The sequence below is a fragment of the Tarenaya hassleriana genome, unplaced genomic scaffold (genome assembly GCF_000463585.1).
Source record: "Tarenaya hassleriana unplaced genomic scaffold, ASM46358v1 Cleome65, whole genome shotgun sequence".
Classification (NCBI taxonomy): Eukaryota; Viridiplantae; Streptophyta; class Magnoliopsida; order Brassicales; family Cleomaceae; genus Tarenaya; species Tarenaya hassleriana.
Genome location: NW_010969032.1, coordinates 534655 through 562579, shown reverse-complemented (window position 1 = coordinate 562579; position 27925 = coordinate 534655). Strand labels below are relative to the sequence as shown.

The 27925-nt window shown below is 37.7% G+C and overlaps 6 protein-coding genes across 15 annotated transcripts in view; 2 read left to right on the top strand and 4 right to left on the bottom strand.

Annotated features, from left to right (window-relative positions):
- The window catches only part of LOC104800196, a 1538-nt gene extending 804 nt beyond the window's left edge, over positions 1–734 (bottom strand). The window contains exon 1 of the mRNA XM_010522952.1: positions 357–734. Within this exon, the coding sequence (XP_010521254.1) occupies positions 357–657 (301 nt within the window). The 5' untranslated portion in view covers positions 658–734. The remainder of the gene's footprint in view (positions 1–356) is intronic.
- A 3043-nt stretch (positions 735–3777) lies between these two features.
- LOC104800195 (long chain acyl-CoA synthetase 9, chloroplastic) lies at positions 3778–8286 on the bottom strand. 2 transcript variants are annotated; one of them, XM_010522950.2, is made up of 12 exons: positions 8151–8286; positions 7269–7767; positions 7094–7174; positions 6328–6582; positions 6019–6150; positions 5759–5932; positions 5331–5560; positions 5089–5206; positions 4782–4913; positions 4563–4697; positions 4259–4465; positions 3778–4184 (listed from the first exon to the last, which is right to left on the bottom strand). In XM_010522950.2, exons 2-12 carry the CDS (start codon positions 7713–7715, stop codon positions 4014–4016), a joined length of 2082 nt encoding a protein of 693 aa, XP_010521252.1. In that variant the 5' UTR covers positions 7716–7767; positions 8151–8286; the 3' UTR covers positions 3778–4013. The 2 variants fall into 2 exon arrangements, with proteins under 2 accessions (XP_010521252.1, XP_010521253.1); XM_010522951.2 differs by having other exon boundaries at positions 7269–7762.
- Positions 8287–8787: 501 nt separating this feature from the next.
- Positions 8788–18824, bottom strand: LOC104800193 (sister chromatid cohesion protein PDS5 homolog A). Of its 4 annotated transcripts, XM_010522948.2 has the most exons (30): positions 18556–18824; positions 17799–18032; positions 17394–17575; positions 17075–17195; positions 16773–16994; positions 16431–16647; positions 16187–16332; positions 15938–16095; positions 15670–15819; positions 15550–15604; positions 15256–15444; positions 14772–14951; positions 14339–14478; positions 13920–14046; positions 13664–13801; positions 13502–13570; positions 12951–13081; positions 12567–12684; positions 11998–12132; positions 11694–11890; positions 11468–11615; positions 11243–11386; positions 11081–11167; positions 10549–10977; positions 10399–10466; positions 10279–10330; positions 9889–9975; positions 9718–9761; positions 9430–9532; positions 8788–9032 (listed from the first exon to the last, which is right to left on the bottom strand). In XM_010522948.2, exons 1-30 carry the CDS (start codon positions 18649–18651, stop codon positions 9027–9029), a joined length of 4173 nt encoding a protein of 1390 aa, XP_010521250.1. In that variant the 5' UTR covers positions 18652–18824; the 3' UTR covers positions 8788–9026. The 4 variants fall into 4 exon arrangements, 2 of the variants coding, with proteins under 2 accessions (XP_010521250.1, XP_010521251.1); XM_010522949.2 differs by lacking the exon at positions 11243–11386; XR_769687.1 differs by lacking the exon at positions 8788–9032 and having other exon boundaries at positions 9477–9532; positions 9718–9812.
- A 104-nt stretch (positions 18825–18928) lies between these two features.
- Positions 18929–20830, top strand: LOC104800192 (urease accessory protein F). 4 transcript variants are annotated; one of them, XR_769685.1, is made up of 3 exons: positions 19031–19112; positions 19516–20352; positions 20465–20830. XR_769685.1 is itself a non-coding variant. In XM_010522945.2 (2 exons), exon 2 carries the CDS (start codon positions 19532–19534, stop codon positions 20288–20290), a length of 759 nt encoding a protein of 252 aa, XP_010521247.1. In that variant the 5' UTR covers positions 18929–19024; positions 19516–19531; the 3' UTR covers positions 20291–20830. The 4 variants fall into 4 exon arrangements, 3 of the variants coding, with proteins under 3 accessions (XP_010521247.1, XP_010521246.1, XP_010521249.1); XM_010522945.2 differs by lacking the exon at positions 19031–19112 and adding an exon at positions 18929–19024 and having other exon boundaries at positions 19516–20830; XM_010522944.1 differs by having other exon boundaries at positions 19516–20830.
- Positions 20831–22516: 1686 nt separating this feature from the next.
- Positions 22517–25767, top strand: LOC104800188 (UDP-galactose transporter 1). The gene is made up of 5 exons (XM_010522939.2): positions 22517–22981; positions 23281–23530; positions 23656–23863; positions 24262–24493; positions 25261–25767. Exons 1-5 carry the CDS (start codon positions 22868–22870, stop codon positions 25480–25482), a joined length of 1026 nt encoding a protein of 341 aa, XP_010521241.1. The 5' UTR covers positions 22517–22867; the 3' UTR covers positions 25483–25767.
- LOC104800189 overlaps positions 25571–27925 on the bottom strand; it is a 6054-nt gene continuing 3699 nt past the window's right edge. For all 3 annotated transcript variants that reach the window (XM_010522940.2, XM_010522941.2, XM_010522942.1), the window contains exons 13-16: positions 26752–27899; positions 26361–26653; positions 26075–26242; positions 25571–25961 (exon numbers count right to left, since the gene is read on the bottom strand). In XM_010522940.2, coding sequence (XP_010521242.1) covers positions 25853–25961; positions 26075–26242; positions 26361–26653; positions 26752–27899 — 1718 coding nt within the window. In that variant the 3' untranslated portion in view covers positions 25571–25852. The remainder of the gene's footprint in view (positions 25962–26074; positions 26243–26360; positions 26654–26751; positions 27900–27925) is intronic.

Below are 27925 nucleotides of genomic sequence, written 5' to 3'. Positions count from 1 at the left end.
CCCCCCCCCCCAAAAAAAAAACTGCAACCAGATGTCATACACAGACATACATATATATATATATATATATGTATGTATATATATTTATTACATGTGAATGTGTGTGTGTACGTGTCAATAATTTTTTTCTCTCCCTTTGATAGAAATTAAAGCAAGTAAATAAGAACAAACACCATCACTAATATAAAAAAGTGCAAGTAAATATTTTGGATGATATATCATATGTTTTGGGTTTTTATTATCAAGATCTTAGAATATATATGATTCGAGTTCATTACTACAAGATATACACACACATATAAAATTATATGTATATATATGTGTGTATGTGTGTGTGTATATATAAGGGTTATAACCTTCTTGGCTGGTGGAGGTGTCGAGGTCGCCGGAGAGATTGAATTTCCGGTGACGGCGATTGAGGAAAGAACCGAAGGCGAAGATCTTTGGGAGAGTGATTAGGTTTCGTCGTCTGAGATTAAGGTTGTTTCCTCTTGCAGAGGATGGAGAAGAAGAAGAAGAAGAAGCCGGAGAGTGTTTGCTCTGCTTTGAAGCCAACACCAGAAGCCTCTCGTTCAGACAGAGGGGACATACCCCTACGTAGACTTCCTTCGGGTGGAAGTAGCAATGTGCTGAGTTTTCTTCTCTGTACGTGTTCATGTTCTCTTCCTCTCTTTTCTGAATTGAGAGAGAGAGAGAGAGAGTGGGAGAGAGAGAGAGAGGGAGAGAGGGAGAGAGAGGCCTGCTAGGGTCTAAATAGTTTCTATAATATACAAACCTTCGGTTCATGGTACGTACGGGATGCAATAATATCTATATTGTTTTTACAAACATGTGTTAGTTTCATACAAAACATGATTGTTATACCATTAGAGATAAATATATACATTATATACAAGAGTACAGCTTATCCACTAGCTGCGTATATATATATATATATATATGTATATATATATATATAATATAAAAGAGACAATTAATTACTTATTCTAGGTTTATAACATTATGAAAACATATGTTATGCACTTAGAGAATTTAAAATGAAGATATATTCTCGAAATATATTTTAAGAAATACTTTATCAAAAATATCTTTTAAGAAATAGATAGATACATTATAATAAATATACAAATTGATTAGTGTGTATATATATAAAGTATGAAAAATAACTAACGGTTAGGATTGAGTGGTTCAATATGATGTAAGAAATTGAACAAAGCTCTTTTTTAATCCGGGTTCAAAATTAAATTTGAGTAAGAATATTCACTTGGACTTTTCCGATATGTTGGGAGATATAATTGGATCGAAAATTTGGTTAACTTCTGGATTAATATATATATAAAAAAAATCTAATGGTCGAAGTGTTGGATTGTAATGTGTAGAATTGTGGAGGGAATTGTAAAGTAAATGATTCTGTGTTTTGTGTTATAAGATGGGACCCACCGGCGCATCTTCGACATTGTCTTGGTGATTATTTTGGATGGAAAGACTCTTTATGTTTGTTACATTACAACATCCGCGAACAATTCTCATCATCCACTTATATATTCTCCTTTGCATGAATGTATTAATTTCATATAATTATATCATATTTTACGTCTACTTACTATATGTGTGATAAGTTATATTATTTAACTTTTTTTGGGATGTATTTTACTAAAACCATATGAAAAAATCTCAAACATTATCAAAATCACATGCATATTAAGATTGGGTTAAAAGGTTTAGTCCAAATGGGGTGTTATAAATTCACTAGTTCATGTACATAACATCATTAATTGTCTGTTTTGAATTAGGGATTGATATTTCGGGTTTTAATTTGATTTCGGTTACATAATTTTCACGTTCAAATTTTCGGGTGTATCCTTCGAATTTAATTTTGGATTCAAATTTCACTAAAAATATTTTTTTTAAAAAAATATTTTCGTCGTATCCAATCGATCAAATTCGTTCCAAGTACAATTAATTAGATGTTAATCAATTTAGTTCGATTAGATTTTACATCTCCAAAACATTCAAACCCTAATTTAAAGTTTTAAACCACTCCCACATGGGTAAGTTGCCTTTATCAAGACAATATCTTCGTTTGTAATTCTTTCTTCTTAGGGAGAAACAAGATCAGATTGATCTTAGGGTTTGATGCATCTTCTTGCCACTGCAATCTTCTTGGAAATTGATCCCAAATTCTCTCTATTTGTCTCCAACCAAAGTTCTTTCCGCCCAATTATAAGAAGAAAGAGCATTGCTTTGCTAAAACACAATTAAACCCACTTTTTCTTCTTCTTCAAATTAGACAACTTTGTGTTTTTTTAAAAAACACCTTTTTGTTTTATGAAGTTTTTAGTTGATTTGTCAAAAGCTTTATTGGTTTTTGCAAAGCGCCAAACATAGAAGTCTTTTTGCGGGTTTCTATGTCAAAAAAGGAATGTGGTAATAGAGTAATTAGCTTTATTAATTTCAAATTGTAAAAATAAAATCTTTAATTCCATGACATCATTTTAAAATATAGTCAAATATCCTTATAATCTCCTAATCATTTTTTTTAATTTATAAGAGGTATTTGACTTTATTGTTCTTAAATAATTAAGTATAATACAAAATATCTTCTGATAAAATTAAGCATTTTTTGCAAAATTTGTTCCCGGACAATTACAAAAAAAAAACTTCTCATATAGGAAGCTTTGTCTACACATGCAATTATTAGGAAATAGTGTAAATGGAAAGAGTTTTGGGGGGCAGGAAGTTAATTAAAAAATAGGAGGGGTTGGGTGTGATTTATTATTATTATTATGATCATGGGGTCCATTGTTGGTCAAGATTGTCAGCGTTTTCACATGATCAAAAACCCTAAGAACAAAGCTTACAATATCTAAAGAGCAATAATAATAATAATAATAATGATAATAACCCTAAAGCAAACTTTGATAGTGACAAAGTGTAGTGAGATGTTTTTTTTTTCATGAGCATCATTGCAATTTGCATTACATGAAACACTGTTCAATTCATGACTTCATTGTACCCTGTCCTCTTACCCTGTACTCAATAATCAATTACTCACAAAGGGTGGAAAAATTGCCATGCCTTTGAAATTTAAAAAAAAAATGTGATTATACAGAGCTATGTGTATGTGTGTGTATATATATACATAGATGGTTTTCACTAGTTGAGGTGGGTTATGTACATTGTCCTATACAGGCAAGTCTGTGATGTGTGTATATACACACACACACCATTGTGAAAGATAGATTGCCAAGAATATTTTACACAAGTGGTACAGAGCAACTTACTTGAAGGGGGTGAATTGTGTCATACACTATATTTTATACCATATTACAAATTGTGGGCCAAACAATTATCAAGGGCTATCAAGAATTCACTAAAAAGTTGAAAAATCCAAGGAAAATTGACTAATTAGTAATAATAATAAATTGTAATTAATGGGGTTTGGAGGGTACTACATAAGTCTTTGGTCAATGGGGAATTGGGAATGGGGTTTTGAGAAAAGATGGGGATAATTAATGCCAGAAAGAGGAAACTATTTCCATATCTTTTTTTTTTATCACATACACAAGCCATATATATATATATATAATAAGTACATGAAAAAAGAAGCAGTGGAAAGAGTGAAAGTAAAAACAAAGCCAAGAACAATGATCACATGGGAGGAATGGGGATATTTAGGTTGGCTTCAAAGTCATGTTCCCATAATGTGATTTTTCTAATACAAATGGTATGGGGGCACTTCTTTGTGGGTCACACACTTCTTTTTCCCCCTCACAATTGTCTCCTCAGAAAATAATTATTACCTTTTTGAAACCTAAATTCCATCATTTTTAGTGTCTCAAAACCAAAGTTATAAGCACCAAATGCTGAAATAGCCATCTCTTTTATCTTGCTAGTATTCAGTAACCAACAGTTATTATGACAAGAGGATGATGATGATGATGATGATGATGATGATGATGAGAAAAGATAAATGTCTTTGGCTGGTTGCTTCAAAGAAGAAGAAGGAAAACTCACTTTGAGGCATATAACTTAGAAAGATCCTCTGAGAACTCCTTTCTGATAACATCTCTCTTGAGCTTTAAAGCAGCAGTGACCAAACCAGACTCAGGTGTCCATGGCGTCGCGAGTAACTTTATCTTCCCCGGTATCTCAAACTTCTCCAACCGCGCTTGCTTAGCCGCCTGCCATTAACATGATGATGATGATGATGATGATGATTATGATGGGCAAGTGTTCTTATGACAGGGGAACATACCTTGACAAGAGATGCAGAGACTTCTTTCACAGTTTCTCCTTTCTCACACAATTCCTCAAAGTTAGTGTAAGTGATCCCCTGCTTTGAGGCCCAATCTTCCAGACTATGCTGGGAGGCAACCACAAGAGCTACGCAATAACTATGAAATGGATCGGCATGTACCATGATATTGTCCACGTAGGGACATACACTAAGAGCAGCCTCAACCTGCAAAGACATTATAATGCCAGTTTTTACATTATAAGCTTAACTGAAGAGCTGTAAAGGATTGAAAGTAAATGCTCGAGTTGAGAAGACTATATACTTTGCCCAAGGAGACGTATTCCCCGTGCTGAAGTTTAACGATGTCCTTTTTCCGGTCTATTATCTCAAGGCAGCCATCCGAGTGAAATTGTCCAATGTCTCCAGTGTAGAACCACCTCATTCTGGTTTCGTCAACCTTTGAGACATAAACCTTAGAAAATGTTAAAATAAAAAACAAACCATTTCAGCATTGCAGAAACCTAGAATATAGATGTCCCACCTTGTATACTTCTCGAGTTTTCTCTTCATTCTTGAAATATCCAAGTGTGACATTTGGACCACCGATTACAATTTCTCCACGGGGCATTGGTTGATCGCTGGTTAGATACCCACCTTCAGGCCAATCTAATAGCTGAAACAAGATACAGATATATAATCAGAACAGACCAATCTACACACAGAAATGTTAAACCGCAACACTGGGATGAGTAACCGATCACGAAGATTGCTTAACTGTTAAATGTTAATGCCTCGATCTCAAAGTTGATATTAGTTTACACATGGAAATAAAACCATTCAACATTTACCTTAACGTAGGAGCAAGGAAGTGGAGCACCAACACGGCCAACGGATGTATCATCAAACTCAGAGAAGGTGCCACCAGCACAAGTCTCTGTGAGCCCATACCCCTGACCAATTGGAGCCCTGAAGAATATCGGTAAGTTAGGACACACAAACAGAAAGGGGAAAAAGAAAGGGCAACCATGAATGAGAATGAAATTCTTGAAGAAACAGAAAAGGAAAAAAACATGTCCAGGATGCTACTAACCCAAGGCAAATGTTTATGAATCTCTGTGTGTCACCAGAAAGAGGGGCACCGCCAGAGAGCAAATAGCGGATACGGCCTCCCAATATAGCCCGAACCTTACTGAACACAAGGAGGTTCCAGAGGTATTTCTCCAATCCCCATGCTCCAAACCAACTTCCATTCATTGCATATAATCGACGAGCATATGCAAAGTCAAACAATTTCTTCGACAATCCGCCCTTTGCATCGACCTAAAGCAAGCCATTGTCAGTGCCAAATGCAAATCAATGCTACATCCAAGTGGGAAAGAAGATGAAGGAACTAATTAGTGCATCTTAGGTTGCTCCCAGCCGGCCAATTCATTAAAACAACTAACATGGAAAAGACAAATGCTTTGCAGTAGGGAAAACCGACTAAATAATTCTGATGTGTTCTTGAGAATGACAAACCTTTTTACGCACACCATCCCGGACACGGTCAAGAATGGCTGGTACAGCTGTCATTATAGTGGGCTTTAGTACCGTTGCATCCCCCTTAGTACCCTTTTTAACCTTGTTTGATGTATCAGTTAGAGTCAAAGGTGACCCATATCCTATAGCACTCCCGATTGCAGCCATACAACTCTGAAATATTGACAAGAGAACATGCTCAAACAATCTAAAATTGGAAATGCTGAAACATATACAATGAACAATAAAATTTGAGATACCTCAGCTGCTAGCTCAAGGATGTGAGCCAAAGGTAAATATGCCATGTATATATCCTTTTTCCCAAGGTCAGGAACAATAGTCATCACTGCTGAAACCGTAGCTAGGACATTACCATGCGTCATCATAACACCCTATAGATACAGGAAATGGAGAAACAAATAGAATAATTTCATAACAATAATTTTCATAAGCTGATTGGATAGTTTGAAAGACACCAAGAACACATGCCACAAGATCCTGAAACTCAAAAAAAAAAAAAAAAAGAAGAAAAAAGAGGTTTAAGCAGTTTTTTTTCATGTTCTTCTGACCTTAGGCAGCCCGGTACTCCCACTGGTGTACATTATAACAGCAACATCAGCTGAAAGAGGAAAATCAGGATCCACAGGATTCTCCCGGCCAAGTTTCTCAACATCAGCAAAGGAAGTAGCCTTCCAACCAGGAGTTACATTAGATTGGATCTCATCATCCATGCATATCACCCGTTTCACAGTTTCAAGCTGTTGACTTATGTCTATGAGCTTTTTGAGTTCTTTGCCGCCGCATATTACTGTTGTGACCTCTGTCTAAAACGAAAGGAAAAGAAATCATAAACTAGATAGTTTGTATCACATAAATTAGCACAATGAGAATGGTGGAAACAGGAAGTTCCAGAAATTCCATAAAAAGTTCATATGCTCAGTGTAAAACAATGAGAATGGTGGAAACTGGAAGTTCCAGAAGTTGACACATAAATTCAGAGGTCATTTATTTTGGTTGTTAATGCATTGATAAATAAAGAGCTCGGCTTCATATAAAGTCGGGCACAGCTTGTAAAATATGAAGAGAAGAGAGTACAACATGATTTATGACAAGATGTGGTTGATCACTTGTAACTTTGAATCACATGTCATACCTTACGCAAGAATGTTTATCTTACCACCGAAATTCAGAAACAAGTAAGAAGACAAGCCAGCAAGAGAAAGTGTAAACATTTAGGACATATATGATTTATGTTACTGCATAGGTGTCCTAAACATTTAGGACATTTAGGACATATCAAAGTGAAACGAAAAAGGGAGGGCATGGAGGGACTACCTCATTGAGTGAATGACAAAGAGCTTCCTCTCCTAGAGACGCATAAATAGTTACCACGGTGACATTACGCCTAAAGCAGCCCTGTTGACAGTAAGATCACAACTTGTTTTAGACAGCTGCATTGCCAAAATGCTTTCAAATTCTTGCATCACAAAGAAAAGAAAAACCAAAGCACCTGTAGGGCGATGAACCACTCTTCTCTAGTATCTGCAAAGATCGCGACGCGTTCTTCCTTCTTGTGTCCGAGTTGAGCCAAACCAGAAGCAAAATTACAGACAGTTTCAAATGTTTTCCCGAAAGTTAGCCACTCGTAATCTCCTAAATGAAGCTTCTCAAATGACTTTCCATCTGCTGTAACCTCGACCTCTCTAGAGATCAGTTTCCGGGTTCCAAGAAACAACTGATCGGCATGAGCCTTACACGATTGCTCAAAGAGTTCAGCAAGTGTAGAGATCCCTTCCCAATGGGAACTAACCGGCTCGCTGAACCGGTGGTTCCTGATGGCATACCCAGGTTCCCCACCAACATTAACAGGCACACCTCTTTTCTTCCCTTTCTTTGAATTTCGAATCAGAAGCGTGAAAACTAGAGGCACGACCACGCCGGCAATATATGGAGTCATCTTGCAAAGGATTCACCAACCAGAAACCGTAATAAATAATGCAACTCCTGCCCTTCAAATACACCATCACAGCAAGCAAAGCCCATTACCCATTAGAACATGGAACAAACCCCACTTCATTTAGCATCAATGGCACGCATTCGTGACCATATTCACAAAAAAAAGGAATAACATTCACCAAAAGCAGAGTTTTTTCATGAACTAAGCACTGTCATTTCAGTTGATTGAAACCGATGACTGTAAACATAGAAAAGACCCCTAAAAAAAGGAAAAGTCAGAGAATCAAACAGAGTAATCAGGCCTTGAAGAGAGAACATTAAAAGGATTAAATCTCCACGAAGACAAAAAGAAAAGCAGAAGGAACTGAAGGAATACACCGTGATCCAAACCAGGTGGATCGAGGCGCAAAAGAACTCCGTCGTCGGAAATATATACCTGAGGAAGACAGATTCAAAATCTGAGATCTCCGGATAATCCCTAAATCCGCCGCGAAAGCAACCACGCAAGGTCTCTGAGACTGAGGCGGAGCCGTCGAGAGGGAGAGGGGAAGCGGAAGACGAAGAATACAGTTTTTTTGTTGTATTTTGGTACTTTAATTATTATTTTATGCGAATAATAATTAATTTTAGAAAGATGCAGGACCATACACGTGGATATTTGAAGAGAGATCTGAGCCGTTGGAATATTGACAGAGAAGAATGGACGGGTGTGGTGGAGCGAGACCAAGATGTTGCCAAGTGCCATGCATATAGCCTTTTCCAATTGGTTCCCCAATTTTCATGCACAAATTCTTCTCTTCATATATTTCATACCTTATTCCAAAAGTTTAACCTCATATATTTTATTTCTATTTTTATTTTTGCTAAATTCGAATTTCATTTTCTGCCCAAAGCATCAACAATAATAATAACAATAATAATAATAATAATAATAATAAAGTTGACTCTCTTTTAGTCTTTTACATTTTTTTTGAGTTATTAAATTACAATTAGACCAAGTCATTTATTTTAAAGTATTATATTAAAAAATGGAAAGCAAATACAAAATTCACAATCACCACTGGAGATAAATGTCAAAATAAAATAAAATAAAATAACCATATTTTTTTGGGGTAAAATAAACAACCATGTTATTTCATCAGCGAGATTCACAACCTTGTCCTCATCTCCCTTCTTACATAAGAGTGAAACATGAACAAATGTTGTAAGAAAGCAAGAATAAACAGCAACATATATGCATCTGAGGAGCATCCTCTTGAGTTAGCTTCATTCATGTGTGTAAGAAGAAATATCAGTAGCCGAGTTCTTCTGCTCAGTCCTGAAAACACATAAGCAAATTATGCAGAAGACAATGATCATTCAGAGTGAAACGAGTTACGAAAATTAGATAGATGAACATAAGCATCAATGAAAATGTATTCATCGCCCCGAGCAAACAAACAAGGAAATACAGAAAATGTCCATTAAAGCTCGGAATCTATGCTTCAGCAGCCACAATGAAGGATTTTGGCAAATTAACAGAGAAAGAACAAATTGGTAACACATATATCATCATGCTCTGGATCTAATATGCTTCATGAACCGACGAGTTCCATAATTCCATCAGTTTTTCTTTTCAACAGATAAACTCGGTGCTAATGAATCAGAATCCACAGTTTCATATTCGAAGACACGTGAGAAGTTTGCCTCGTTTTGTTAGTTTGTGGCACACTTACCACCTGGGAGACTTTGGTAGGCAACTTTCTGTTCTGCTTCTTGGTTAAGGATTTCTGCTTCTGCGCAGTAACTTTTGATCTTGTCTGAAGATTTTGACTGAGGCTATAGCAAGAACAAAAGTTTGGGGGATCATTAATACATTAGTAGGTTTATGAGTAAAAACTGTTGACGAAGATGAATATAAGAGGTATAGAAAATAAAAACTGTTACAATCAAAATCTCAAATCTAACATGTGGAAATGACTTCATGCTATCAGACATGCAGAGATCCAAGAAAAGCAACTTACAGATTCCCAGATCCTAAAGATTCTGCCTTCTTTCCCAACATGTCCTTCAATCACAGAAGAACGGCAGGAACCGTTAGGGATAATCAGCATAACTACTGAAAAAAAAGACAAAAAAAAATCACGTCTATTCTGAACATGAACTGTACATATGAGACAGGCAATTAATTGTACCTTGTCCTCCAAAGGTCCTTGGCTCAGAGCCTCCCAGCTCTCACTACTCAAGCAAACCAATTCAACATCCCCATTGTCGTAAGCAATCTGTAACGATCAAAAAACTCAAATCCATTAGGTAATGTGGCGTAGGTGAAAGGCAATGAAGCGAACAAAACAAGCCATGCCAAGATATACATTCTTTGAATTCTATGGCAATGTTTCCAGAATCATTAAAAAGGAAGAATAACTACAAGCCACAATTCCCATCACTCATTTTCATCCACTTAGACTCGGGTGAATGGAAAACAATTAAACAATAAAAGGAAAACAATATGAGCATAGAAGATGATAGCATGTTACCACAAAAAAAGGAAACGAAAAACAAAGAGAAGGAAGATGAAAGCATACCTTGTGAGAGTTACTTTTAGAATTAAACCCCTCAACAGTGCCCGAATAGAAACTGATAAAAAGGTTAAAATTATTACATAAACTCAATCAATGTTTTAAGTAGACTTAAAGTTCTCCTACCATCCATCAGTAGGAGAGAGTAATCTGATCCGCTGCCCAATAATTTCTTTGCCTTGATTGCTGATGTCCTATGAAATTCAACAACCAATGTCATGGCCAGAAAATCAATGATTATATAAACATCTAAATGCTGCAGCTCAATATATTCACCTTCAAAGCAGATGTTACCCTCGATTTGGCACGGAAGTCTTTGGATGATATAGCATCATGGCTACCACTTCTTCCAACATTGTCCTTTGAGTTTCTATGTCTTTCCAGTTTCTTGATGGGAAGTCCCGAATCAACAGAGCTCAAAACTATCGAACTAGATGAAGAAAATTTTTTTTGCTCTACTGTTTTAGACCTCTTACTTTTAGATGATGGATTTTTCTGCTCAGTGGAAGTAGCACAATGTTTGGAAAATGCTAAATGTGAACGCTTCCTGCTGCACCTTGAATCATTTTTGTTGTTTTCTGTTCCATCATTTGTTGAGGTCTCAACCATATTGCACAATACCAAAGCCAAGTTTTTATCCTTCTGATTGATTTGCATATTATCCTCTTGACACTTCTGAGCATGCTTGGATAGAGTCGAAGTTGACTGAAACAGTACAAGGAAAAAGAAAAGTTAGAAAACCTTATACAGCAGAAGCTTAACAGGGCGAAGTGCACAAGAACCATGAAAACGCAATTTGTGAACATACCGAGGAGATCTGCGACTGAAAAATGTGAATTACTTTCTCAATGAAACTCTGTTGCAAAGCAATCGGGATGTAATACTTCACATTTTCCTGCGCCCAAAAAAATTCCAAAGAGGTCAGTAAATGCTACGAGCTAACAAGTCTTGAGACAATAGACTAACTGACCTGATTATCTGACATGTTAGTGAGGCCTAATCTGTATAATGATGAAGGCAGCAAAACTGAACGAGGAGCTTGTGGAGAAGATATCATGTTACGATTTAATGCCTTTACTGCTGAGAAACCAATATCAGCTAGAACATGCAGCCTCTACAGTAAAGGATGACTCCAGATTTAGATGGCAGATAGAGAAGCATTAATTATTATTCAGAATTGACATCAAGAACTTACTGGAGTCCTATGTATATCAACAACATCTTCAGCTCTTTTAACTGCACGGAAGATACAAAGCAAGTAGAGGACAGCTTCTTTGGCATGATCCGTGTCAGAATCAATGTCATTGGTGCTAAGTAGCACATGTAAGGCTGAGAATAGAGGACTGCAGAAAGATAAAAAGTTAGGACAACAAACCAATTTAAGACCAACATCAGTGGGAAGAACCAAAGAGGATTTTTACCAACAAAACCAAGAAAAGACATGTTCATCAGTGCAGTCTTCAGAAGGGAAATCTGGATCATGTGCAAGAACATGGATCAAGAATACTATCATGTAAGCCGGAGAATCAGTTAGTGATCCTCCTCGACTTGAAGAATCTTGATGCGCTTGAGCTCTTTTGCTGGAAGCCTTGATGAATTCTTTCAAGTATCTTAATGACTGAACCAAAAAGACAAGGAAACTATCAGTGAACCTTAACGGTAATAGGGATAAGAAAATTCATGGGCGTTCCCAAGAAGAAAGGAATTGAAACATAAGCAAGTTACATCATCCTGTAGATCCTTGTTGGGGCCACAAATAGCGAATGAAAAGGCACATGCATATCTACTGGGTATGATATGTTCTTTTAGTAACTTATGTACTTTGTCCAGAAATGATCTGCTAATAGCGGCATCAGAGTCCTGACATAAGACAAAAAGACAACTGGTCAGAAAGACAAATAGGTGCACCACATAAAAAGGCAAACAAGACCGACTCTGTTAGAAAAACCTCAATTACCAACTAAAAACCAACAGACCACATTGGCTAAGAGATGGTCAATTACCAAAACGGTCACCCCTCTTGAGGAATAAATGACCATAAATGTGATTTAATGAGCCTACTTTCAGATCCTTATCACCTGCCTATAAGATACATAGATACTTTCAAGAGTAACAAAATTCCGACCATAGAATTTTTTTAATAATCAACTCATATCATATAATCAGTTAGCAACAAATTTTATTCTCCATGACAACAGACAGCCAATTTGTGTGTGTGTGTGTGCCAGGAATCTATTCAAGATTTTGTCTACAAATTTTTTCACCTTTCGTAGCGCTAGATCTGATTCACTTACCTTTGCCAACGAGATGGTAAGATGAAATACTTCAGGAGAAATATGTAGGTCCCATTTTCTTGAAAGCCGGAGAACAGCTTTAGCAGCAGCCAGTCTAACAAAAGCTCCACAATGCTCACTGTAAATCATTGTTTGCAAATAAGGCCATCAAAAGTATATGAGAAGTATATACAATGCATTTTGTACGAATCAGCATATACAAAGAACAAAGTTTTACTGGTTCTTCAGTTCATACAAGCATACAGCAATAAACATATGAAGTTTTTTCTTTTTGCCTTTTTAGGGGGCTGTTTTTTGGGTAGAATTTGCAGTAATCATATTTCATTGTCTTTGGAACCCAGTCATATGCATGAATAATTAGCAAAACAATTCAAAAGTCCATACCATGACACCATGCCACCATGTCCCTGTGACTTCAATGTTTTAGCCAAAAGATTTAACAAACCATCAATTTTCCTAGTGACTTGATCCCGATGAGGCAAGAAACTCTTCACAAGTGTTTTCAGCCCATATATCTGCCAAGGACGTTAAGTTAAAACTAGAGCCACAAGAATCATCCTTAACGGAGAAATCTTTAAGAACTTGAGTTGTATTTTAAAAATCATAAAAAAACTCAAGGCACACTTCCCATGCGTGTCTTAACAAATAAAAAAACGGCGCCATTCTTAGCCACATTGCTAAGAATGAATTTTTCCAAAACGTATTTACCCTAAAAAAATCACAGCAGGAAGGAATGAGAAAAAGCTGAACTTCTTCCTAAGCACCCAAAAAACTTGTTTAAATGATCAAATGCTATTGTCTTCGTTAACGAATCTGAAAGAGCATAGAGTCATATAACCAAAATCTCTTCTTTGTAGACCCATCAAAATGGATAATGTTTTCGCAAAAAATCATATGGAAAATAAAAGCAAAATATCTATGTTCCCAGCACTTGCCTTTAGTTTGCAAGAATTACAACAACCAGAAGACTGATCACAAGGAGGTTGATTGTCTGATGGTTCTGCCTGTGAAGGTTTATAAGAAACAAAAACATGCTTGATTATCTCCACCATCGTTTCCAAGGATACACAAACATTCCCATATTTCATGCTACTTACTTGAAAAACCTGATATACATAGCTTCTGATGTCTCCATATATAGTTTCAAATACTGAAACCGAATATTGCCCAATACATCCCAAAGATTGCAATATTGTTGGAATGTTCCGCCCACACTGCAAAGAATCTAAGAGGACCTGGATATAGATAAAGTGAACACAATCAATTGTAAAACCAATTGTCCTTTCAAAGGGAAACCATCAACAAAATAAAAGAATTAAAACAATAGAAGGTAGCAGAGAAAAGATAGCTAACCTCGCATAATTCAGAGAAGACAAATTTCTCTGATGGTCCAATCAATGCAGCAAGAGCAGAGACTGCACATTTCGCTTGGGAGCGAGTACCGTTCACACAGATCCTCTCCAGAAGAGGGTGAAAGTCACTGCAAAGGCAAAAAATGCCTTATCAATAATCTGTGATGAGGATAATAGCCATAAAAAATCAATACAGAAGAAAATAAATCACAAAGACTACTTCATGTTTGAAGAAACACTAGAAGTATCAAATCAAAACTCTCACCGAAAGCTTACTGATTGCTGTAAATGACTTTCTCAAACTTGACAAGCATACTTTCGAATAGCCTCATATTCCAGGTTATTAGGTTACAGGTATGCCAAAGATAATGAAATCTTAAACCTGACAAGAAACAAATCAAAGAATGCTGCAGAAATTACCTGAATTTGATGGATATATGAGGAGCTGCTTTTGATATAACTTCAGTTAGCTCTTCAGAAACAGATTCATTCTCCTCTAATACCTTGAGAAACGGCTCTTCTGAACCTCTCAGATAAGAAGGGAACATGTTGAGGATAACCTGAATTCAGAACAGCAGTTACTGGGTTTTATTCATGTATGCAAATGATATCTGCCACACTAAAATATGCAAACATTACCTACCTAACCTTAAAGAAAAGCATAGATTTTATTGCAAATATAATCAAAATAGAGGAATCTAAACTGGATCATTAAAAGCCGTCAACAAGTACAAATGAAATGCAAGACGGAAGAATAGCTTTTGAATTAGTCTGAGGAAACTCATTCATGTTAGCAAAAGAACGGGGATAATTATATAAAGATGCCAGTATCATTTACGCCATTTGTTCTTACCAGAAGAAGTTTCATGGAAGAATCCTTCAAATGCATGTTCCCTGAGCTGAAGCAACAAAGCTGATTGAGAAGATACTGCACATGCTCTGAACTAAATATGCTAGAGGAGCATTTTGTACAAAGTATGTGTAGAAACTCGTGAAGAGGATGCTTATCAGCTATCGTTCTAAGAAAATTATCCTGAAAATATGAAGGAGAAATTAACCAGACAGAGAAAGCAACCATACTTTCCTTTTTCTGCTTACGGAATAAATGATTTGACTTTCCAAATTTCCAGCAGACGTGCCCTTACTCAAGCAAAATAGAGAAGGTATGACATAACAAAACAAAAACAATGCAAATAAACAATGTTATAAAGAAGATTTGAACAGATTAAGCATGGACAGTAGAGGTGGTCCAGAAAATTTAATGATATGAAGAGATCAAACATAAATTTTACAGCAAGAAAAGATTTATATGATGACACAAAAATCGTAAGGCTTACTCTGATAATCTGCGCATTTGAGAATTCCAGTTCATTTAGCAACCGAGTTAAAGCATCAAGAGTTGGCTTGTCCCTCATTTGAACTAACTTGTGAAAGGACTCTTCAGCCTTTAGCGGATCCAGAAAGCAAGTTGACATCTTTTCAATAGAGTTATCATGATGTCTCTTCAAATTGTCCACATCATAATCCTACAGCAAACATCACATTAGAATCTATAGAATGAAAATTTTGAGGTCTGTGAAGCCCTCACAATCTGCATCACACTAAAAGCAAAGAATAAACTTAAATAAGACCTTCTCTTTCTCTTCCTTCCAGAAATCCAAGAAGTGCTGCATTTCGTTTTGCAACCTGGAAAGTGATTGAATAAGAAGATATTCTTTTACTCAACCTTGACAGTATAGTTCAAGGTCTACCTTCTCTTCTGAGACAAAATTGAATTTAGTGATTTCATGTGAAGAGGACTCATAACAGAAAACAAATGGATCCAATGTCGCATCCTCTCCTCAACTGGAAGAAGGCAAGGAAATAGATCATCTGACAGTACAAGCTCCATATTTTGGGGCCTATATGATTCAAGGACCTTCATCAGTTTCTTAAGAAACAAAGACTTTTCATCAGTTTCTCAAGAAACAATGACTTTCTTTTCAAGCGTTAGTGGCGGTAACAAGAAAAGTATAGTACCTGAATTCTTTACAATCTTTATCACAGCAAAGAAGTAGAATTTTACAAGGAATTTGCTCAAATTGGTCACTTATTGTCATGTAGCCTTCTGAGCACTTGTCACAATAGTCTCGATATACTTCAGTCAACTTCTGCAAGGCCTTCTTCCTGATAGATATCTATTTCACACATGCAAAATTAAGAAAAAGATTACCACTAAATTTTGAAAAACACTGAGATGCCTTGGTTATGCCTTATAAAGTGGAATACCTTCTTATCCCGAAGCCTTTCAATCGCTTCGGATATCAGATTCACTGAAGCATATTTCATATTTAACTTGACAATGTCACAAGCAACAATCAGTGCTTGCGTTCTCACCCTATCATCGAAATCTAGTAATCGTTCTTGGATTGCAGCTGACAGATCAAAGAGCAAATAAAGGACACGAAAATGATTAGCAGATTGTCAGAAATGAATAAAAAAAAGTCCAAAAAAGGCCTCCAGGAAATATTACTTAAAATTTCAGATGCTTCTGTCCCAGATGGATTAACCACATAGCACTGTTTGCCACATTTTAATGCAGCCATTCTGACTTCCGCAGATTTATCTGAGAATCTTTTCAAGAACTCGCCAAAAAGATCTCGGTACATCTCTGCAAAACAGTTTTTGGGAAGTGCAAAAATCTTTCCAGTTAAGCTAAGGGCTTTCATTCGAACATCGACCTGATCAGTCTGCAAACAGAGAAAATAACACATCTGATCAATTACCAATAGACTAAACAGTAAATATATACCTGAAAAAAAAAAGACATCAAGGAACTCTATAGGAAACAAAGTTTAAGCAATGATGCAAATACCAGTAGTTCTTGTGTCAAGTTTGGGGTTACAGCTAGCAATATCTGTGGAGCACATTGGGAGATCTTAAATATAATTTCATGATAAGACTCTTTGAAACTGCTCCTGGAGGCATCTTCCTCCATAAAACAGGATGCCAAAATGCTGCAAATGAAAGGCTCAAGCTTGTCGGCACAGCTTTGGATGAGAGAACTGGCGAGGTTACTAGCAGCAGAAGTCAAATCCTAGGAGGAGAAAAATAAAAGTCATCATCCCAGAATTATGAAACTGATTACTCAACAAGATAATTTCCTAATATACATACCTTTCCCTCCTGTACAAGATTTTGCAGAATTACATCTACAACTGAAGAAGTTGTTTCTTCGTCTATAATATCACTCATTATAGACAAAATATCATTAATTAGGCTCTGCTGATGGTGATCTCTGTAAAGTGAAAGAAAAACAACCTGTCATTGTAGCTCGTGCAGGTAAACACAACCTATAAATTAACTTTTGCATCTAGTATGCCAAAGCATGCAATACATCTGATAATGCCTCGGAGCTAAAGTTTTAGTCAACTATTATAGATGTAGAGAATCCAAACTGAAGCCCTTGAAAGAATTGCGGGAGCACAATCCTGACCTTACAACAGAGAAGAAAATGTTAAACATCTCATTAACTAAATCTTGGCAATCCAGATCCAGCATTATCACACAGCACCTACACCGAGAGACTGTTTCCAGGATTTTAGTCCTCCTTGAGAAATAAGGGCTTGCTGTATCAGACAACTCCAAGAACGCACTGAGAAACAGTTTGAAGATATCCTGAAACAGGACATGTCATGTTACGATAACCTGAGAAGCCAAAGCGAATACTAACTAACTACTGCAGCTTGCACACAAGTCCGTGTGCCAACTAAAAAAAAAAGAACCACAATCACAATATTACATTTAATACATGGAAAAACGAAAACTGGAGTACGTGCATAGAAGATATGCATATATAGAAACGAGTGCATATATATGCACGATCTTTGAACCCTCATACCCTGAGATACTTGTCTTCGAAAGGTGGATCAGGTGCTAGGATCCGAAAAATCTCGCTGACAGATATCGTAACCAAAAGTCTAACTTCTTTGTCACGATGATTAAGAAGGCCATGCTTTATAATGGATTTCTTCAGAGGTTTAATCGCAGCTTCCAATGGCTTCAGAGCTTCTTTCCTATTGGCAGCTCCATTAATTACAGGCTGCTCGATCTGTGACAAATTACTAACAACTTGCTGCAACGTTACAGACACAGGTGTAAGTATACAATACTATAATTAGGACAACAGCAAGAGAGAAATGACAATGAACAGAGTGAATTGTTCCCATGGAACATTTTGTGTTGTGTCCAATGCAAAATAGATACAACGATATTGACTACACAACAAGAAAGGGCTCTTCAAACGGGCACATCCAAAATTCCACCCCGCAGGGATCATGAAGAAGAACGACCATATTTACTCATAAACTGGTAAGAAACCTATGGTTTCGCCATCCATGATTACAACAAGAAGCTTCCAGTAAACAAGTTGAAAATACCCATTCGCGAGAAACGAGGTTATTCAGATCTTATTGCATGACCATTCAGCAAATCGCTCAAACTCAAGCACACATTCAAGTATCTGTCCTCGTTCGAATTCAGAAAACAAGATGTTCGATAGACCCATTGCGGATTTGAGCTCCACTAACCAGTGAAATCAAACCACAATTCAGAACCGAAAGACCCAGTTCATATTACCGAATTAAACACGAACTTACCCGGAGCGACTTGATGAGAAAATCCTTGTTCGGACGAGATGTTTGAAGCAGACGAGAACCCAGATCTGACACGAGCTGCAAGACAGTTCCATCCATCTGGCAACAAAGCTTCGCCCAAAGAACGAAACGAAGAACACTAATTCAAACGACGAAACCCTAGAAAATCTCACTGAGAGAGTGAAGAGAGAGTGCGAATGATTGATTCGCCTACTGGGTTACTCTTGAAATTGAAAGAAAACTTCCCTCACGGTTTAAGCGTGTGCGCCAAATTTTACATGCCGGAGGCGGAGGGAGGTTTGGGCGGGATTTTATTTTTATTTTCCCTTTTTATTAATTAAAAAAATTAGAAGAAAAAAAAAGGTTGTCGCTACGCAAAAAAAAAAATTGTCGCTAGAAAAAAAGTTTTCGCCGGTTGATTTCGAATTTTCTACTGATTTTGTCACCGCCGAGGAGAAATCGCGCGCTACAGGTATTGCTTCTAGATGCTGTTCCATCTGATTCTGTTCAATTTCATCGTGTTGTTCGATTCGATGTTCCACCTCTCGGACACTGATGAGGTATCCTCAGTTCTTACGGAACCTCAGCATATATGACGCATTTGTCGGATGTGAAATCGATCGATGTCTGTTGGATTCTTGCTTAGTCGCTCAGAAGTGGTGGTTGTAGATAGTCACGAGGAGGATTTTGGAGTTCTGTTTCCTTTTTTGCGTGGATCGAATTCGTGCTTTTTTTTTCATTGTAGATATCTTCGAGGGTGATTTTGCGCATTTGATCGGTTGTATGATTCACTGGAGATTTGAATTTCGGATTGTTGGATAGAAAAGAATCACATAACTGTAGCATCACTGGATTTCAGTTTTTTGTCTTGTTGATTTCTTTGCATTCTCGGAATGTTTTCAGAATGATGCTCTTATCTGATCATTGTGTGATTCTAATGCTTCATTGATTTGCTATCTTCAGCCTTTGTTCCATCTCCATGGTCCTTGAGGAAGAGATTGTTCCAATGGCGGATCCAATTGAAGGAGACGAAAGAAGCGGAATCTATCCCTCTACAGCCTCTCGTATGCAATGGAGCCAGTGGCAATTGCTTGATTCCATTCTTCCAACCGGAGGCTTTGCTCATTCGTTTGGTCTTGAATCTGCTGTTCAATCACGGTTAATTTCATCCCCTGAAGATCTCGAAACCTTTATCATTCACGTGCTGGATAACACGGGTGGCTTACTGCTTCCATTTGTCTACACTGCAACCAAATCTCCTGATATAGAGACATGGCACAAACTCGATCAAATGCTTAACGCTACCTTAACCAATGAAATCTCGAGAAAGGCATCCATGTCTCAAGGATCTGCACTGTTTCGGGTGGCTGCTTCAGTATTCACCGAGATCCCGAGTCTCAAGACCATTAGAGACGCCTCTCTCGGGTCCAAAAACATCTCTTGTCACCATGCCCCCATCTTCGGGCTTATCTGCGGATTACTGGGCATCGACGCAGAGACATCTCAGAGAGCTTACTTGTTTATAACGCTGAGAGATCTTGTCTCGGCAGCAACAAGGTTGAACTTAGTGGGACCCATCGGCGCTTCAGTGATGCAGCATCGGATTTCTGCTTTAGCAGAAGGGGTTTTAGGGAGATGGATAGACCGTCCGGCTGAAGAAGCTTGTCAGACATCGCCTTTGCTCGATGTTGTGCAGGGATGCCACAGTTACTTGTTCTCTAGATTGTTTTGCTCTTGAAGCATGTCTGGTTCGTAGTAAATAATAATAACCAGACAGCTCTTGTGTTCTGTTTCTCCGAGGTAGATGGTCCAGTCTTGTTTGGTCTTTATGTGAAATGATTTTCCTTGGTGAAGATTGAGTCTATGTTTTATATGAAGGCTTGATCTTTTGATGAGGGTTGTGAATTCACAGTTCAATGTTTCATCATCAAACCCGGATGGAGTATATCTGTCCAGACGGGAATATCAGCTCCATCTGGCTTCAACATTGGCAAAGGAGGATCGATGAAGATGATAGGACCTCATACTGGTGGCTTCTCAGAGTACAGAATGACAACAGAGAAAAAGGTGCCATCTGATGATCGTGTATTAATTTGCTGCATTCTTTTTTTACAAAATGTTGTTTGTTTGCAGATCAGATTCATTAGGTTTATGTGGTTTATGTCTTTGATGATGTGCACATCGAATTCGGATAATCATGTCAAGCATGTAAATCTGTATTTAAGCTCACAGTGTAGACCAAATTCATTGAAGAAATTCAGACAAAAATTTTCCCCTCTGATTTCTCGGGAGCCAAACACTTTTTGGCTTGATCCCTGATATGGTATAAGAGTTCCCAATGCTCTTCTGGGCGTCGGAATCTTCTTTTCTTCCTCCGTTCTAAAGATTGAGTTCTTTTGTTTCTCTTTCCGTTCACTCCCTGTTTTTCCCGAGAAAATCTCTGCAATTTTCCTGGAAAATAGCATCTCAGATCCTCAGAATTGATCGTTTCTCTTGGATTAGCCTTTCTGCGAGAAGTTCTGTATCTTGTTTAGACGCAGAAAACATCTTAAACAAACCGATCTTAAGATTCGTATATACTGTCCGTAGGATCGTATATACGATTCGTTTTAGACTGACCTATTGCATTCCCTATACGCAATGCATAGATACATAGGTATACACCAACATGTGGATATGTAACATGTAAAAGTATACGTGTATATGATTTTTGTTTTGGTAAACGACTATTCTGCGTTTGAAACCCATACTAATTTTGAAAACTGGAATAAGTTATGTGATTGGAATTACGCCCTCCTCTCTCCTTAAATATTTAAATTCGGGATGAAACATATATTTTATATACCGAACTATCCAAATTGGGTGTGTATATGATTATTTAAATAGAAAAATTAAGAAAAATCGGTCCAACAAAAAATATGATTAATTAAAATCAATCTATGCTTAGTGTAGTAATATAACATATATATATATATATATATGAATAAAGTATACGTAATTGCATTTGTTTTAACTACTTGGGGATTTGTAATAAAAAAGGTAAAACCGAAACTTGCTGCCTACTTCATTCAAATCTTTAATATTTAAGCAAGTAAATTATAGTTTTTCAATTAATTAATTAATTAATTTCCCCATATCTTACTGTTCACATAAAGTTGATATCATGTGGATTGAATTGCGTAATGGTCTAACCAAAGTTGTAATTACCAATGTGACTATTTGAAAAATCGTCTGTTTTTAACTATAAAAACTTGCTTTAATTCATATCAATAAACTACATTGTTAAATTTTGATTTTGTTGTTTCATCCCTACCTAAAAAAAAATCATCTTTTTATAAATCTGATTTATATACGAAATTCAAAACGTTTTGAGATTAATGCAACTTGCATATTTATGTATCTTCTAAAACAAGAAAAAGCTTAGATACATATCAAAGTCCAACAATTCCCAAATCAATTACCATATATAAATAATTTGTTATATATATATATATGAAAGATTGCTATATTATATATATATATATATATGTGAATAGCGTGTATGTATATGTATATATATTACTAAATCATAGGCCAGTTTCTGACTGCCAAACCCTAAATGCACCATTAAATTCGAAACTTTTTTTTCTACATTATATTATAACTTTGCCTTTCAGTTTTGTTCTGATTTCAGAAATTAAAAATCTAATCTACAATATTAAAACAAAAACTGCAAATATTCAATTCTATTTTTTAGAAGCCAAGAAAAAAAAATTTGCAGTCAACATCGTGAGAAAGTATGTCCATCCGACGGCTGCCATGTCCTCGGAGCTTGTGGGGTCCACCCATTATAATTGTATAAATTTAATAGGAAAAATAAGAGAAAATATGCATCTCTAGACTCTCGGCTTCCTTGTTTTATAAATTACAAGGAAAAAATTTATTCACATAAAAAAAAGTTTTTTTTTTCCCTTTCATTAATGGAAGGAAACCTACGAAAGGGCAAAACATTATTTTCGTGGCGAGGGAGCGAGAGAGGGAGAGACGTTTAAGATTGATGAACAGAGAAGATTTCGAAACAAATCACATTGAAAAGGCGTTTACTTCCAACGTTACCCCTTCTTCTCTTCCCAATTCTCATGAGGGTTTTTCTTTTTGCTGTTTCTCCTCTTCGCCTTTTCTCTGTTTAGCTTCGCACCTGAATTCTAACATACCCCTTTCTCTGTGTGTCTTTTCGCACTGATTCACTTCTGAAAACCTGTGAATTTTGGTGGGTTTTTGTTGTTTTGTCGTTCTGATTCTGTAATTCGCATAATTTCTCCGAGAGAAGAGAGAGATGGAGGAGGGCGGTAATCTGTTGCAGTGGAGTGTGGTCAGATCTCTGTTAGCGATTTTCCAATGGTGGGGTTTCAACGTCACCGTTATCATCATGAACAAATGGATCTTCCAGGTATAGTTTTCCGCCATTTTTCATCCGATTCCGCAGTTCGGTTCTCTGCTGAATCCAACCCCGTTTGTCGTTTCCTCTCTGATTTTGTTCTGAACCGTGTTCTAGATTTGATATGAACGTTTGTAATGTCGTACTGTTCGTTCCGATTTGAACACCATTTCGCGTTTGGAGATTGCTTTTGATCCGACTTTGATGTGAATTCTTTTCAATTTTCCTTCCCCTTATGTCTGATTTGTGGTTCAACTTCAATAGATTGAGGATAACATCTTAACTTAAAATGTGTTCTGTAACTTTTGCAGAAACTGGATTTCAAGTTCCCATTATCTGTATCGTGTGTTCACTTCATATGTTCATCCATTGGAGCATACCTTGTGATCAAAGTGCTAAAGCTTAAACCTTTAATCGTGGTTGATCCCGAAGATCGGTGGAAGAGAATTTTCCCAATGTCCTTCGTGTTCTGTGTAAACATAGTACTGGGAAACGTCAGCCTTCGTTACATTCCGGTTTCTTTCATGCAGACAATAAAATCATTCACTCCTGCAACCACAGGTTGGGTTTTTGTCTGAACCACTGAGAGATGGCTTTGAAAAAAGTGATCAAGTTTCTGCTTGTTCTCTAGTTTTTGGACGAATCTGATCATCTGGGTGTGTTTTTTTTGTTGTTGTTTGGAGCAGTTGTGTTACAGTGGCTGGTCTGGAGGAAATACTTCGACTGGCGCATCTGGGCATCGCTGGTTCCCATCGTCGGAGGGATCCTTTTGACCTCTGTTACCGAGCTTAGTTTTAACATCTTCGGATTCTCTGCTGCCTTGTTTGGATGCCTGGCTACTTCTACAAAGACCATTCTGGCTGAATCTCTTCTCCATGGATACAAGTTTGATAGGTTAGTGCCCTTTTTCTCATATCTCTTCTATTTTGAGGTTTTGATCTTGAATTTCTTCCCTGCATTCACTTAGAACCTTATCGGGGCATATCTGATATGCAATCTATCACATTATTCGCATAGTCATAGACTATCGGGGTCTTTGGGAAACTAATGATGGATTAATATCTTTCTATGCATGAGAAAGATATGATCTCTCTGAGGTTTGATTTTGAATTTCTTGCCTGCATACACTTGGAATCTTCTCAGGGGATATCTGATATGTAATCTACCACATAGTCATAGACTGTTGGTACCTTTGAAAACTAATTGATGGATCAATATCTTTTCTATGCATGAAAAAGATCTGATTTTTGATATATTTTCCCTCCCCATTCTTGTTTTGTCTCTCCATTTAGTATAAACACAGTGTACTACATGGCACCATTTGCCACCATGATTCTCGGGGCACCGGCTTTTTTGCTCGAAGGAAGTGGAATAGTGGATTGGTTTCAAACGCACCCATCTCCTTCTTCGGCCCTCATTATCATTTTCAGCTCGGGAGTGTTGGCTTTCTTTCTCAACTTCTCCATCTTCTATGTCATTCACTCCACGACGGCGGTCACATTCAATGTGGCCGGAAACTTGAAGGTAATCGATTGAGTTTTCAAACCCTAAACCACTTCTTTTTAGCAGCTTAAATTGATGTCACTCGAGCTTATGTTCTATGCATAAATCTTACAACTTTTTGTCTCTGATGAGATGAACTGCAAACAGTGTGAGCATGCAGCTGAAAACTTGGCCATTTTTATGAGGAATCCTTTTTATTTATTGCTAAAAAGAATTAGGGTTAGGGCTGGTCGTGTGTACCCGCCATTTGGGTATTCACTCGAGGTCGAGGTGTGTGGTGTCAGAGCCACAAGTTTTACCGAGTGATTACTCATATCTGCGAGTAACCCGAGTCGAGGTGGAGAGGAGATAGAGGACAAGTCTGGCAAAGGGGTATGAATGGAGATTAATTTAAATCCCTGAATTCACAAGGGTCGAGGATGATTTCATGCGGGCAATTTTGCCTCGCCGCTGGCTCCCCAAATAAACCTATATCTTCCATCTTGCCGCCTGGCTTCATCCCTCACTGCTCCCCTCGCAGTGGGTATTAAAACCTTGAAAAGGTACTCATCCCTCACCCGACCGAGATCAGATTTTCTAAGTCAAGAAACCCGAGGGGGTTGAGGCTGAAACTGGGTATGCCTCAACCTGTACCCACCCTGACACGATAACCTCGGAAACCATGTTAAAACTTGTCAATCTGCAGATTCAGATGTTTCACATTTCTTAGTGTTTGGGCATCACATGTAGTCTTTTTTACATTCAGACAATTGTTCAAGTTCTTCTGTATATGCATTTTTGTGTTGCAGGTGGCAGTGGCTGTTCTAGTGTCATGGTTGATATTCCGTAACCCGATATCGGGAATGAATGCAGTCGGATGCGGAATCACGCTCGTCGGTTGCACGTTTTACGGATATGTAAGGCACATGCTTTCCCAGCAACCACCGGGAACCCCTCGGACTCCTCGTACTCCGAGGAACAAGATGGAATTACTCCCTCTTGTCACTGATAAAGTTGAAGGTAAAGACTGATAATAGATGCATTACAAAGAACACACACATGGGGGGATATGGTGCATTTGATCATCCTTATCTACCCAGAAGAAAAAGAAGAACAAGAAATTTCAAGTTATGGTATTTTATTCATCCTCAGATTATAGAGAAATAGTACATTTTCTTTTTGGGTTTGTGCTTATAGCAGATGAATGTTTCTCCAGTATATTCCTTCAGAGGCTGAAAACAATACATAAATCTAACAGTTTTGCATTAAAAATAAAAATCTGGAACCATGAGATCTATATATCTCTGGTGTATCTATGGTGGATCTATGTGCTAATCTAACAGTATTTGCTGGATCGATTAATTAAACTGCCTATACAAACCAACCTGGAAGATATATCCTTCATAAGGGTGGTGTCTCTCTGTATGAGCTGTGTTGGTCCAAGAGTGCGATATCTTCTGGGGATAGCATCATTGAGCCTGTGCTCAGATAATGCCGAGGCGGTCGTGATCTGACATGATTATAAGCAAATATCAATATCAATGAGTCTAATGCCTAGAATCATATGAGAGAGAGAGAGAGAGAGAGAGAGAGAGTGAAACAGAGAGAAGAGTAATGAATGACCTTCGCCGTCTGGTTTGCCGAATGGCTTCTGATAAGTTAGAGGTTTCGGATCTTGAAATCCGCCCTAAGAAAGAGAGGTACTCGTGAAAGGCATCTCCTTTCAGTGCCAAGTATGATCTTGGAGGAACAATCGACTTCATCGCGCCCATAAGGCAAGACCTTCTCTCGCTGCGTTAGACAAATAAAAGCATCATATCTAGTTATGGGATGGAAGATCTCATAAGCATAGATAAAGACATCGTCGAATGCTAAATACGTGCAAGAACCACAGTTTTTTCCATTATACCTTTTCTTAAAGCCCTCACTTGATCTTGGTTTCATTTCCAAACAGGCATAACCCCGGCTCGCCTCGTCTTCATTCGACCCTCTTCCCAATACCATATCAGTTGTTAGGGCAAGTGACTCGAGGTTCAACTCGGCAGTAGTCATGGAACTAGGGTCAGATACCGTGGCAGCGATTTCTTTTGCATAAAAGTGAAACCGCTGCTGTGCCACATTGAAAGCCATCTGGTTGAATTCATCAGAAAAACTAAACGAGTCCGCATCTCCAGAGCCACTCTTCTCTGGTTCCAAATATCCCTAGAAAAAAGTAAATGCCATAAGGTAAAAATCCCAGGGTCATGGTGAAGATATAAGACTGGGAAAGAGAAACAGAGTGAAGTATTAGTAGTACTCACGAATTCCTGGCATCTAGAACAAGACAGTTCAGCTTCTGAAAGTAGGTTGCTTATTTGGTAAGTGAGATCAAGAACTTGAGGAGCATCTATTGGTTCTGAATCCAAGTATGGTTTGAGATTGGCATGATTGGACCGGAGTTTTCTCCAGGCTTCTTGCACTGAATCTTTCAGTGCATCAACCTTCAGTTTCTGTACAGCCTTAGTTATCCTACCAAAGTCTATCCGGCTGCATTCATCACTTACTTGGTACTGTCTGAGCGAATTCACTGCATGTTCTTCAACACACTCTTCCACTTCCATCCCATGAGAAGATTCTGCAATTACCTCAGATTCATGTCTTATACAATTGGAAACTAAATGAAACCTGTCCATGCCTCTGTCAAATGATGGTGGTTGTTTCTGTGAGAAGTCCTCACTCATTGACACTTCCATTCCTCCGTCGAAATGACCACATGATATTGCTCTGGGTGACAATGCTGCTCCATTGTCTATCTCGGTTTCTGGAACAAATGATGATTCTGGTACCAATGATATGTCAACTGACTGGGACAGATCATTCGCGCAAGAGAACTTCGACATCTCAGAAAGATAGCAACTTGCCTCTAACATCTCCCCCATGGATGGAATTGACGTATTGGCAAGCAAAATTGTATCCTTTTGCATGTCTTCAAGGACCATTCCTTTCTCCTTCTGTCTGCTTGAAGTTAAGATACGTTTGTCATTTAGAGGCTCATCTTCAGAATCAGAGGACAACACAACATTCCGCATCCTCCCTTTGTTCAACCTAGAGACAGACATGGATCTGCGGGAGCCACGGCTAAGTTCACATGGGATATTATCTTGTAATTCATCACAATCTTCATAAGAAGAATTCCTCCGTAACATGGCTGCCTTCTTGGCTTCTATTTTTTCCTTTTCTGGGTCACATCTCCATAACTTATTCAGCATTTCGTCGTTTTCAACCTCTTCAACAGACACTTCCACCGAGGTTGAATTTTCCTCTGCCATTGATAACGACTTAACAATCTCATTCTCCACAAACTGAGATAATTGAGAACAAAAATCCCATGGTATTATCCTGGGAAGCAGCATATGGCCAGCATCTAGATCAAAGAGAACTGGGCTGCAAGTGTTCTTCAACTTTCTGGCTGGGGTAGGGAAAGTAGAATACGGA